Genomic DNA, 13,374 nt, shown 5'->3' on the forward strand with positions numbered 1-13,374 from the left:
ACCGGACCGCCTCCCAGGTGAGTATAATAAAACTTATTTTCCTATCTTACAGGTCGAACTGGGGGCTTATCTACAGCATTACAGGATGCTGCAGATAAGCCCTGAAAGGCGATGGCCTCATCTTATAGCAGCCAAACCTGGTGACAGGTTCCCTTTAACAATGATGATGAGATACTGAAAGTTGTTACCAGTCATCATCAGACTGTGGCCCGTACAGAAACTGGAATACTAATCAGATGTAGTCAGTATCACCAATAAACATTACATTCAGATACCTTATAGATGTCATCTCTGATTGGAGTCCTTCTCATTGCTTTCTTCTTCATCTAGTCCAGACACCATGATGACTTTCATATCCACAGCTCAACTAGGTAGACTTCCACCTTCTCTGCACCACATGCCTACATGGTGCCCTTAAAAATATTAAAACATAACATTATAATGTCCCTGAATAAATAATTTCCCCTCACTGTGCTCCCTGCACAAAATACAGGGTGGGCATAGGCACTATGTGTGCTGTCACTCTATGACTTGCGAATCCTCACACTAAGCGCACTGTGACAATTCTGTGGTGTCGGCGGTCATATGTCCGCAAGAATGCGCCATGCATACTCACAGCCACATTCCGACTAGATGGGGGCATCCTCACTCAATGCAATGTCAAGCTCGAAAGTGGCGGGGCGTATGCATACCACATACTTGCGGCCACATGACTGCCACCCCCAGAGAATCCTCACAGAGTGCAGGATTCACAAGTCTGCAGGCACATAGAGTGACTGCAGACTTATAGTTTGACACCAGACAACCCTTTATGCTACATGGCCTCTACACTGTCCTCCCCTATAAAGTACCGCCTCCACACCAGCCGCCCTTCTGAACTATAATGACTACACTGAACGCTATTATGAACTATACCTTTCATACTGTCCCCTCTCTTTCCAACTATGCTCTCCACACCATCCTTCCTTAAGAAGTTGGACTACCTCGCCACACTTTCCCCTTTTATGAACTCTAACCACAACACTTATTAGCTATAACTGTCCCCCTTACAAATGATGGCCTCCACACCTTCACGCTGCCCCCCTCTGCACGGTTTACCCCCATGCTAAACGTATCTCCACATTGTCCCCATGTTCAGTATGTTGCTCCTTTTCATACTGTCCCCATATGCTGCCCCTCTTCATACTGCCCCCCACAAGCTGCCCCTTTCCACACTGTCACCCACATGCTTTGCCCTCCCCATACTGTCCCCCAAATGCTGCCCCTCTACATCCTGTCCACCACATGCTCCCACATCTCCATACCGTCTACCATAAGAACCATAGTAGGCCGTTGACTTCCATAGGACACCATCAGATTTTGGGGGGCTTAATAAGTTGAAAGAGACAGCCCTCTCCCTCTACCAAACACCTTAAATACAGTGACCAGTATTGACAGTGTCATCTGAGGGGTTAAACCATCAGAGACCAGCTTTATTGGGGTCTGGTGGTTACCTGATGCCCAAGGCTGCTCATACCAGGTTAATTATAAATATTTTGCAGGACTATACTGAGGCATCAATGTAAAACAGCAGCCCCTCAGACGTCCCCACATGGCGCCATAACCACAAAACGGCTCAAGAAATTATATTTATTCATTCACATATATCACAGGTTAAAAAATGCAGGATATGTAAATAAAGGGGGCGCCACAAAGCAGCGAGATGGGAGCTGAACTCCCCTAACAGAATCTGACATGCTGTGCCCTGTGCTGTACATCGCCTCTGCACCGCCAGCAGGGGGAAGCAGGTGAGCGCACACTGTACCGCCCCTCCTGCTGCGCATCCACTCAGCCTCCTCACTGTTTCTGCGTACACGGTAAAGCCAATGCATAGATAGTTAAAAAAAAGGCCACAACAAAATGGCCGCAATTCTAAGCTACCGGCGTGAAACCGTCGGCCATCTTTGATTCGGGCATTTTCTGGATTCTCTGATCAGCCGTCACCAGGTAATGATCCCCTCACCGCAAATCACAGGTGCTGACCGGAAATGGTCCTGAGGAGGGACGAGCACTTCCGGGGCGTAGTGAGTGCAGCACATAAATGTCAGGTCAGTGAGGAGCAGCTGTCACTGTGTATATCACACTGATTACCTCACCTCCATGGCATGCTCTCCATACACAGGTGGCACTTGTCAGGGTGGTGGGGTCACCCATACTGGGGGGCTATGGCTGCTTGTTATGGGTCCTACGCATTGATGCTAGGTATATGTATGGCCACCACTGTTCTCTCCATAGTCACCATTGCTGTCACTATTCTATATGTGTTGTTAGACCGCTGCCGTCAGTGTTACGGTTTTACGCCCTCAGTATCGCCATGTTGTATGAAATACCATATATATGTGTGCTCACTATGGCTGATATTGCGGCATGTGCACGGTGTCCCATGTAACGGCCCCGATGGAAGTTGCAGCAACTTTCATCTGATTTTAAAGGTTTTCAGAGTGGCAGGGTTTATGTGGCAGAGACCCTTTGTGGAACAGTAGGGGTGGTCCATCCGCTGGGAATCCCACCAATCCCGAAAGCAAGGTTGGGTCTGAAACACTCCATTCTCCAGATCGGTGATGTTCCCAGCAGTCTGAGCAGGGCCAGCGTCAGAACCCGGGCAAGTGCCGGGGCCCTGAGCAGGCAGGGGGCCCACTCGCCGTCGGGGACACTGGCATGCTATAGTGCCAGCCCCCGCGAGTGGACCCCCGCCTGCTCCGGGCCCCGGCACTTGCGACACTTACCTCTCCCGGTTCCAGCACTGCAGCGTCATCCATCCTCTGACTGACGTTCAGGTCAGAGGGCGCGATGACGTCACCAGTGCGCACCCTCTGCCTGAGCAGTCACTGCACAGAGGGCAGGAAGACGCCAACGGTGAGGAGTCCAGAGCAGCGACGAGAGGTGAGTATTTCATTTTATTTTTATATTTGGAGCAATATATTGGGACCATCAGAAGGGGCCCATATATGGAGCATTATATGGGGCTAATTCTATATGGAGTATCTTATGGGGCCAATAATATAAAGAGCATCTTATGGGGCCAATTATATAGGGAGCATTATATGGGGCCAATTTAATATGGAGCATCTTATGGGGCCAATTCAATATGGAGCAGTATATGGGGCCAATAATATATGAAGCATCTTATGGGACTAATTATATCTGGAGCATTTTATATGGCCAATTATATATGGAGCATTATATGGGGCCCATTATACATGGAGCATCTTATGGGACCTTTTATTTTTGGAGCATTATATGGGACCCATTCTGTAAGGAGTATTATATGGGGCCCATTCTGTATGGAGCAATATATTGGACTCGGTATACTGTATGGGGCCGATCATCTACTGTATGGATCATTATATGAGGCTCACTATACTGTATGGAGCATTATATGGGGTCAATTCCGTATGGAGCAATATATGCGGCTCATTCTGTATGGAGCACTCTGTGGTGTCCATTATACTGTATGGAGCATTATATGAGGCTCATTATTCTGTATGGAGCATAATATTGGGCTCATTATTCTGTTTGGAGCAATATATGGGGCTCATTATTCTGTATAGAGGACTATGTGGTGCCAGTTATACTGTATGGGGCAATATATGGGGCTCATTATTCTGTTTGGAACAATATATGGGGCTCATTATTCTGTACTAGATGGTGGCCCGATTATAACGTATCGGGTATTCTAGAATATGTAGGTAGTATATAGCACAGGCTACGTACTATATTGCACAGTGACGTAGTATATAACAGCTACGTAGTATGTAACACAGCGTACGTAGTATATAGCAGAGCTACGTAGTATATAACACAGCCACGTAGTATATAACATAGCCACGTAGTGTATTGCACAGCTACGTAGTGTATTGCACAGGTACGTAGTATATTGGTCAGCCACATAGTATATAGCAGAGCCACGTAGTATATTGTAGAGCCACATAGTATATTGCACAGGCACGTAGTATATTGCACAGCCCACGTAGTATATAACAGTCACGTAGTGTATTGCACAGCTACGCTGTATAACAGAGCCCACGCAGTATGTAACACAGCCCACGTAGTATATAGCAATGTGGGCACTATATGCGTGGTTAAAAAAGCCTTAAAATAAACAAACATATACTCACCTTCCGAGGGCCCATTGTAGTCCTGGCGCTTGTGTGTGGTGCACGCGGCAGCTTCCGGTCCCAGGGTCGGTATGAGCACAGGACCTGTGATGACGTCGCGGTCACATGACGTCATGGCAGGTCCTTGTCGCATAGCATCCTTAGCACCGGAACCTGCCGCTTGCACTGCAGAGGACAGCGCGCCACGTCGGAGGGTGAGAATAACCTTTTTTTTTATTATTAGTATTTGTCACATTAGATCTTTTTACTATTGATGCTGCATACGCAGCATCAATAGTAAAAAGTTGGTCACACAGGTTTAATAGCTGCGTAACGGAGTGCGTTACACCGCGGCATAACGCGGTCCGTTAACGCTGCCATTAACCCTGTGTGAGAGCTGACTGGAGGGGAGTATGGAGCGGGCACTGACTGCGGGGAGGAAGGAGCGGCCATTTTGACGCCGGACTGTGCCCGTCGCTGATTGGTCATGGCAATGGTCGTGGGCGTCAGCGACTTGCATTTCCATGAGAGACAGAGGCCGCGACCAATGAATATCCGTGACAGACAGACAGACGGAAGTGACCCTTAGACAATTATATAGTAGATAGAGGACCATACTGTCCGGTTTCTGAGCTAATGTAGAAAGCACAATAGATATCACTCATGTAATGTAAGAAGTAAGTGAAATCTTTGGCATTGTACTATACCTATATTTCTCTGCCGTATCCGTGCATTATGAATTTGGTATGTGTTAAAGGGGCCCACTGGGACTCTTTCGCCCAGGGCCCATGAAAACCTGGAGCTGGTCCTGAGTCTGAGTCCCACCCATCTGCATGGTACTTTATATACCTTTAAATGTTGCCAATTACCCTTTAAAATAAACCTCCACTTTATGTGTTTATTATTTATTTATTTATTTATTATGGGGAGGTAATTAATGGAAAACATCAGCTTGACCCAGTCTTATCATTCTCCGTTGAAGTGCTGCTCATGCACATTCTTTGCTAGAAAGTTGCCATAGGATAAGGTGATGGTGTATTTTCACTGAAGGAGCCCTTTAATACAACCCGCCATAATTGTACATCTCAGTTATGGTGATGCAGTACCTCTGCAGGAGCCGCCTTTGTTTTACAGTCAACACTCCGCTCTAATGGGGATAACACTTAACAGATATTTGCACATAGCTGTAGGGTGGGCCCCTGCAGTCACTTCTCCCTGCGGGCCCCACACACCCCAGTGCCACTTTGCAGATATGGACGAGAATTTGTCTGAATAATAACATTTGGCATGTGATGATCACGGCCTGGAATTAATTGTGAATTAGGGTGTGTTTATATATATATATGCTTTTAGTACTTCTCCCATAAGAATTCCTCTCTACTGGGACCCACTATAAAGAAAATATGAATAACAATAAATTCCTTAAAAAAAGACCCTTCCACACACTTTGTCAAATTAATAATTGTAGGTTGTGGGATAGGTCTCCGGACAGGGGGAGATACAAAGGCTTGGTTGTGCTGGGCACATGGGGCAATAATACTGGGAATTGCTCCTTCGCCCGCGTTTCCTACAGTTTCTGCTTCCTGCTGTTTGCCAGCTTGGTGCATTATTGCCAGGTCTAGGAAACAGCTAGGAAGAGCAGATCATCAGATGGTGACTTTTGTGAGTAACTCTGCTGAATGTAAGGTAAGAAAGGTTGGGGACCACTGTGTTATGGTATAAATCTGCTCTCTGCTGCAGGGGCATACTCACTATAGCGTAAGAGCTTATCACTGCTATGGGGCCTGACTCTGTGCTACTTTGCAGCTGCCAATATGGGGCAATCGGTGCATAAAGATTTTTGCAGCTTCCATTGGTGATTAATTAAGAACAACAGGGCGGATTTATTTACCCAAGATATCGATGCAATCTGTATTCCTGCATCATTGCAGCCATGTCTTTACATTACAAAATCGTGGTGACAGGTCCTCTTTAGGAGCTGTATGGAGGAGAACCATCGGTGCCTCTATACCAGATGTAGCAGGCAGTGCTTACTCTTAGTACAAGTTAAGTATTTAAGATAATACCTCAAGACAAAATAATTACAACTAAAGTTTTTAGAAACCTCGGCCATCTGAATTTATGTTCTGTAAATGTTTCAATTATTTTATTTTACCATCCAAATTTAGTCAAAACCTTTAAAAAAAAAATTTTTTCCCACAGTCCAGATTCCTCATTGCTAACATCTCCCTCCCACAAAATTATGATACCCTCATTGGCTGATCTTCCGGAGATACCGAAGAATCGCAGTGAGATTATTGACGGAGTATTAAACCTTACACTGGAGATTATCTTCCTGCTAACTGGAGAGGTGAGCAATTTTGGGAAATCTATAAATTGATGTCACTTTTCTATTATAATGGGGAAGTGACTACATGGGGTGAGCGATTCGGGGAGATGACATAAGTGTTGAACACTAGTGATGAGCGAGTGTACTCGTTGCTCGGGTTTTCCTGAGCACACTCGGGTGGTCTCCGAGTATTTGTGACTGCTCGGAGATTTAGTTTTTGTCCACGCAGCTGCATGATTTACGGCTGCTAGACAGGCTGAATACATGTGAGGATTCCTTAGCAACCTGGCAACTCCTACATGTATTCAGGCTGTCCAGCAGCCATAAATCATGCAGCTGAAGCAACAAAAACTAAATCTCTGAGCACTTAAAAAAAAAATAAACCAGAGCAACGAATATACTCTTTCATCACTATTGAACACGTCAACAATTTTATAAGTAAATATATTTCTATAAGTACTCTTGACATGAAATTGTCACCAGATGTCGGTAACAACCCATCCAATCCACACAGGCTAAGAAATTAATTCATAGATGTCCATAAATTAAGTTATATGTAATAATGAGAAATGACAATGGGAAAACTGAAATTTATTTAACCCTGCTAACTTCGGTCAAAAACGACTGACCTTGAACTTCAATATTCTATAAAATATTCAAGATGCGGCTCTGAAACCCGTGGCCGACCGATCCATCCTCATTTAAGTCAATCAACCACAAGCTTCAGAACCGCATCTTGAACACCCCAAAAAATACCAAAGTTCAAAATCGGTCTCCCCAGACCGAAGACAACAGCAGGGTTAATACTTCATACACAAGTCTTTGTTGGTGATGACAGCTTCAAGACGCCTCCTTTATGGAGAAACTACAGTAGTTGCATACATTGCTCAGGTGTGATTTGGCCCATTCTTTCACACAAACACTCTTCAAATCCTTAAAGTTCCATGGCCTCCTTTTATGAACTCTGAGCTTTAGTTCCTTCCGTAAATGTTGTATTGGATTCAGGTCCCGTGATTGGCTGGGCCATTCTAGCAGCTTTATTTTCTTTCTCTGAAACCAATAAAGAGTTTCCTTGGCTATGTGTTTGGGATCATTGTCTTGCTGAAATGACCACCCTCCTTTCATCTTCATCATCCTGGTAGATGGCAGCAGATTTTTTTTCAAGAATGTCTTGATACATTTGTCTATTCATTCTTCCTTGAATTATATGAAGTTTGCCAGTGCCTTATGCTGAAAAACAGCCATACGCCATGATGTTTCAAAATTCACTGTTAGTATAGTATTTTGTAGGGTGATATGCAGTGCTTTTTGGCCTCCAAGCATGTTGTGTATTATGGCATCTAAAGAGTTCAATTTTGGTCTCATCTGTTCTGACTGTATTCTCCCAGTATTTCACAGGCTTATCTAAATGTTGTTGATCAAACTGTAAACGCGCTAAGACATTTTTTTTTTTCAGCCATAGAGTCTTGTGTGATGAGCGTGCATACAGGCCATGGAGGTTGAGTGCTTTACTTGTTATCTTTTAAACAATTGTACCTGCTAATTCCAGTTCTTTCTATAGCTCTCCACAGGTTGTCCTTGGCTCTTGGACAACTCTTCTGATAATTATTTTTCACTCCTCTATCTGACATCCGGTCTTGGCCTTTTTATGGTGAAATGATGTTCTTTCCACTTCCGGATTACGACCTGTTAAAAATCGTTATTGTGCAAAAATATCTAATCAAGACTTAACCAGGTGCGTTATTCTTAAAAGAAAAATGTCATGATTTTCTGAAGAAAGTATAGTGGTTTATTGACTAGTCCACAGAAAAACCAAATTGCAGAAAACATAAAAATAGATTGTCCATGTGTAGATATCAGCGCTTTTCTTGTTACTCATCTTTCCAAGGTCCTGAATGGTAGAAGTCATCTGTCTGTGTGAAGTCTGAAGTCATCATAGCATGGAGTAGCTAACAGCTGTTGTTCCTCGTGTCTTGTCCCATGTCCATGGAGAATGATGGTGAAGGAAGGGAGGTGACCGTCCCACGTGACAAAAGCCCCCCACCCTCCTTAGAGACGTTATTTATATGATTTCTACAGATCACGTGTTCCCTGTATATGGAGTTAACTTATACTCTGAGCTACATACACAGAAATAGCTTTAGATAGTGTCAGCAAGAAACCATGTGCTCGGTATAGAATAAAAATAAGAATAATTAATATTTAACACGACCTCAACTGTGCTCACTGGAACCTTCAGTAGTTTAGAAATTCTTCTGTAACCAATGGCATCAGTATGTTTTGTAACAATAAGGTTGCAAAGGTCTTGAGACAGCTCACTGGTTTTACCCATCATGAGATGTTTCTTGTGTGGCACCTTGGTAATGAGACACCTTTTTATAGGCCATTAGTTGAACCAGCTGATATTATTTTTCACTTAGTGGCAGGATTGCTTTCTAATTACTGATAGATTTCAGATGGTGTCATGACTTTCCATGGCTTTTTACACCTCTTTCTTTATATGTTCAATATTTTTTCCCTGTATCATTTCCTATTATTACTCCTAACTTAATTTATGCATATTTGTGGTTTGATTTCTTTGCCTGTGTGGATTGGATGTGTTGTTACCAAGATCTGGCGGGAATTTCATGTTAATAGCACCTAGAAATATATTTATTTAGAAAATTGGTGGCAAGTTCAATACTTATTTCACCCCTGTATATGGTGATCTTTATCCTTCCTTTTCCTTGCATAGGATTGCATAGTAGTTAAAAAGACATCTGGTCAGTGTATGAGCCCCGCCAGCTGCCCTTTACTGTCAGAATGGAGCAGGACCCAAAGTTCACTACACTCACTAATATGTAAGAATAAAAATGATCAGAAGATCCTTGACCTCACCAACAAGATGATTGAGCTGCTGACTGGAGAGGTGAGCGCTGCTGGGAATACTGGGACATTATACAGTAACATAAGGGATGATGTGTCTGGATGATGACTGTATCATTGTGTGTCAGGTTCCTATAAGGTGTCAGGATGTCACTGTCCATTTCTACGTGGAGGAGTGGGAGTATGTAGAAGAGCATAAGGATCTATACAAGGACGTCCTGATGGAGGACCACCAGCCCCTTATATTACCCGGTAACTGGAAGTTTGATTTTAAAAGAGAGAGCAGTTTTCAGGGTCACCTGTATATATCCGCAATTTGATCTGTGTATGTTTCCTGCAGAAGGATTTACAAAGAGAAATCAATCAGAGAGATGTCCTAGTCCTATATATTGTCAGGATTGTCCAGAAGAAGATCAAAGTGTCATAGAGGATCATCAGGTGAATGGTCTGTAGGAAACCTATGTGGACCTCTTCAGTTTGATTCAATACATTTAAATGAAGGAGGTGGGCAGAATTGTGTGTAGAAGACATTAGGAATGCACAATTTGTTGTCTTAATTGGGTCTTAGGGTGTTTTTCTGAGTTACTAAAATATTCAAAACGACTTTTATGTGTATGATTACTCACCCGGTAATGCTACTATAGAGCAGAAGTATTTATTTTCATTATCTTGCGAAGCTCTGCACTGCACCTTTGTGTTGAGGCTGCCAGGGAATTGCTTCGGACAAGATTACCATGTAAAGAACAGATTTTATGATCTCTCCCTTGTCTCACACGCATTGGCTCTATTTAAAGTAGTATGTCTGCCCCTATACTGTAAGGTAGGGTTTTAATTTCTCCATGATCTACTATGCAGTGACGTTTCAGAAGGTCACTTCAGAATAGAACGCAGACCTCCCGGACTTATAAAGCATATTGGAGGTCCGCAAGTAGTTAAAATTTTTTTACTAGACTTCTATTACTGCTGATTTGACTGGTATTTATTCCTCATGGTGAATAAGGATGAAGATCTGATTGATCTTAAAGTTGAAGTTGTTGCAGAGGAAGATGAAATGTATGATAATCACCTGTGTAAGGAGGAAGAAATTCCTACAGATATCAATCCAGGTAAATAATAATTACTAAATGCAGAAGATTCCTATGCTGACTTTAAGTCACCTTAGCAGGGCACTTACCGATAAAGCTGTGACATTAAGTTTAGATGAATGAATTTAACCACTTGTCTTATACACATTTTATATACTCATACTATACAGAGAGATGTGCCAATGAAAGGACAGTTTAGCAACTTCCTTCTGAACATGTGCCATATTATGGAAATTTGGCTGTTGGTATTTTTATTGTTTTGTTTCTATTTCTTGAAGATGACCGGACCAAGAGTTCAGAGGAATATGTCTTCTTACATCCAGTTTGTGAAGAAGATAATGATGCCACGCTAGATTCTTCAGCAGAAAACTCAGAGACCCCTAATACACATACACTCAATTACAGTAAAGATATATCATCTGATCCCTCTGATCATGACTACCCTTCCCCTGATCAGTTGCAGATGGACACACAAAGTACAAGTCATAGCAGGGATAACCTTTTTATATTTCCTGAATGTGAGAAAGAGTTTTTGCAGAAAGCAGACCTTTTTCCATGTGTCCGCTGTGGCCAATCGTTGACTTGGAAATCTTACAGAGGAGAAAAACCATGTCCTTGTTCAGAACTTGGAAAAGGTTCTACACAGAATAAATATCTTAAGAATCCGAGAACACACCTAACTGTGCCTCAGCATCAATGTTCTGAGTGTGGGAAATGGTTTACACATAAAGCAAATCTCGAAAGACATGAGAAAATTCACAGAGATGAGAGGCCATATCCATGTTCAGAATGCGGGAAATGCTTTACTCAAAAATCAGATCTTATTAAGCACCAAAGAATTCACACTGGGGAGAAGCCATTTTCTTGTTCAGAATGTGGGAAATGTTTTACTAAGAAATCAGTTCTTGTTAAACATCAGAGAATTCACACAGGAGAGAGACCATTTCCGTGTTTGGAATGTGGAAAGTCCTTCACCCAGAAATCGGGCCTTGTCGAACATGGGAGAATTCACACAGGGGAGAAACCATATTCATGCTTGGAGTGTGGGAAATCTTTTACTAAGAAATCAAATCTTGCAAAACACTGGAAAATTCATACAGGGGAGAGGCCATTTCCTTGTTTGGTGTGTGGAAAAAGTTTTGCTCACAAATCCGGCCTCATTGAGCATGGGAGACTTCACACAGGGGAGAAGCCATTTTCCTGTTCAGAATGTGGGAAATGTTTTAAGTACAGATCAAATTTTATAAGACATCAGGTCCTTCATACACATTAATCCCCCATTCATGTACCCGAATACTTGAATTGAAGTACTGTACTTACAATGCATAATTTTCTGGATACCACAATGATTAAGATTCAAGTTTAAAATAATAAAGAGTGAAGCCTTGTTTATTTGGCTTCAAGTACTGTACTACCAATGCATCGTTAATGGTTAGGAGTTACGTTTTTTTTTGAAGAATAAAGCTTTGCTGGGTTGAAGCACTGGATACCTTACTTAAAGAGAACCTATCACCAGGTTTTCCCCATATAAAGTACAGCCAGCCTCTTTCAGCCCTCTGTTACAGCATGCTAAAATGCTGTATATATGTCTCCAATCCACTCTGCAAGGCACAAAAAGACATTTGTATTATACTCACATAAACTGTGTTCTGGTCCGATGGGTGTCTCTGGTCTTGATCCGGCGCCTCCTCTCTTCTCACAATCGCCGTCCTTCTGCCCTACTTCATGTGGATAATACATCCTACATGATCCACACAGTGCCATCTTGGGCAGGGGGACTTCTCTGCACTGTATTGTAGTGCACATGCACCTGCTTTACCTACAGCTCATCGGCGCTCTCTAGCCTTTACCGGCCCAGGCACATTGCAGTGCTTTGATTTGCCCTCATGAGACCAGAGAGAAGTTTGCCTGCGCAGGAGCAAGATTGGAGGACACTGTGTGGATGACGTAGGACACGACATCCACACGAAGCAAAGCAGGTGGACGCTGATCTTAAGAGAGGAGGTGTCGGATCAAGACCAGAGACTCCTATCGGACCGGACCTTGTCTGTGAGTAGAACAAAAGCTATTTTTGTGCCTTGGAGATCGGATTGGGGCCATACATACAGCATTCTAGTATACTGTAATACAGAGTTTACAGATGCTGGCCATACTTTATATGGGGAAAACCTAGCGACAGTTTCCCTTTAAACAATTGTATTCCCTGGTTTCCCTTCTGGGTCTTAAATACTTTCTATTCTCTGAAAGTATCATTTGTAGGGTAACTGATTGAGAACAATTATATCTAAAACTAAGTTATAGATTAAAGAGGTATATTTTTACATAGTAAAAACGTTTAGCATGTTTGTGTTTTCAATTCATCCACAGAACAAAATATTCCTGTGCCACATTGGTTCCTATTTTCCAGAGAGAACCCTTATGTAATATTGTTCTGCTGCTGTAGTGTGACTTCCTCTAGGATAATATTCCTTTTTTCTTATTATGTGTATTCTTATCCAAAATGTTTGGTAACAGTTGTTTTATTTATGTTTATTTATGTTTTTCTATTTATTATATCATGTATTTCCTTGTTCATGTCTTCCAAACCAAAATAAAACTGTTTCTTTTCAATATGGTCATGACAAAATTTGAATCTAATTGTTCACCGACTCTGCGGAATATTGTAGTGAAGTACGGGACACTGTATGAGACGATTAAAGGGAATCTGTCAGCAAGTGTTGATATGTAGTCTGAAAGCAGTATGATGTCTGGGCAGAAAACCTGATGTCAGTGATGTATCACTTGCTGGACTGCTTGGTGTAGTTTTGATAGAATCCTTGTAGATGTATCACTAGTCGGAATACTGAGCTGTGTAAATTCCACTCAGACGCCTGATGTACAGTGTACAATGAAAACTGCCAATTGTTAGCAAGCTACCAATCAGTGATGAGGATGGGGTTAGACAGATAAGCTGGACTGG

The 13,374-nt window shown here is 42.6% G+C and overlaps 1 protein-coding gene across 1 annotated transcript; it reads left to right on the plus strand.

The window, feature by feature from the left end:
* The first annotated feature begins 1,950 nt into the window (after nucleotides 1-1,950).
* On the plus strand, nucleotides 1,951-13,025 carry LOC138665264 (zinc finger protein OZF-like). Its single transcript, XM_069752585.1, has 7 exons — nucleotides 1,951-2,087; nucleotides 6,339-6,486; nucleotides 9,200-9,373; nucleotides 9,459-9,582; nucleotides 9,671-9,768; nucleotides 10,331-10,436; nucleotides 10,694-13,025. Exons 2-7 carry the CDS (start codon nucleotides 6,379-6,381, stop codon nucleotides 11,686-11,688), a joined length of 1,605 nt encoding a protein of 534 aa, XP_069608686.1. The 5' UTR covers nucleotides 1,951-2,087; nucleotides 6,339-6,378; the 3' UTR covers nucleotides 11,689-13,025.
* Nucleotides 13,026-13,374: the final 349 nt, after the last annotated feature.

The sequence above is a fragment of the Ranitomeya imitator genome, chromosome 2 (assembly GCF_032444005.1).
Source record: "Ranitomeya imitator isolate aRanImi1 chromosome 2, aRanImi1.pri, whole genome shotgun sequence".
Lineage (NCBI taxonomy): Eukaryota > Metazoa > Chordata > Amphibia > Anura > Dendrobatidae > Ranitomeya > Ranitomeya imitator.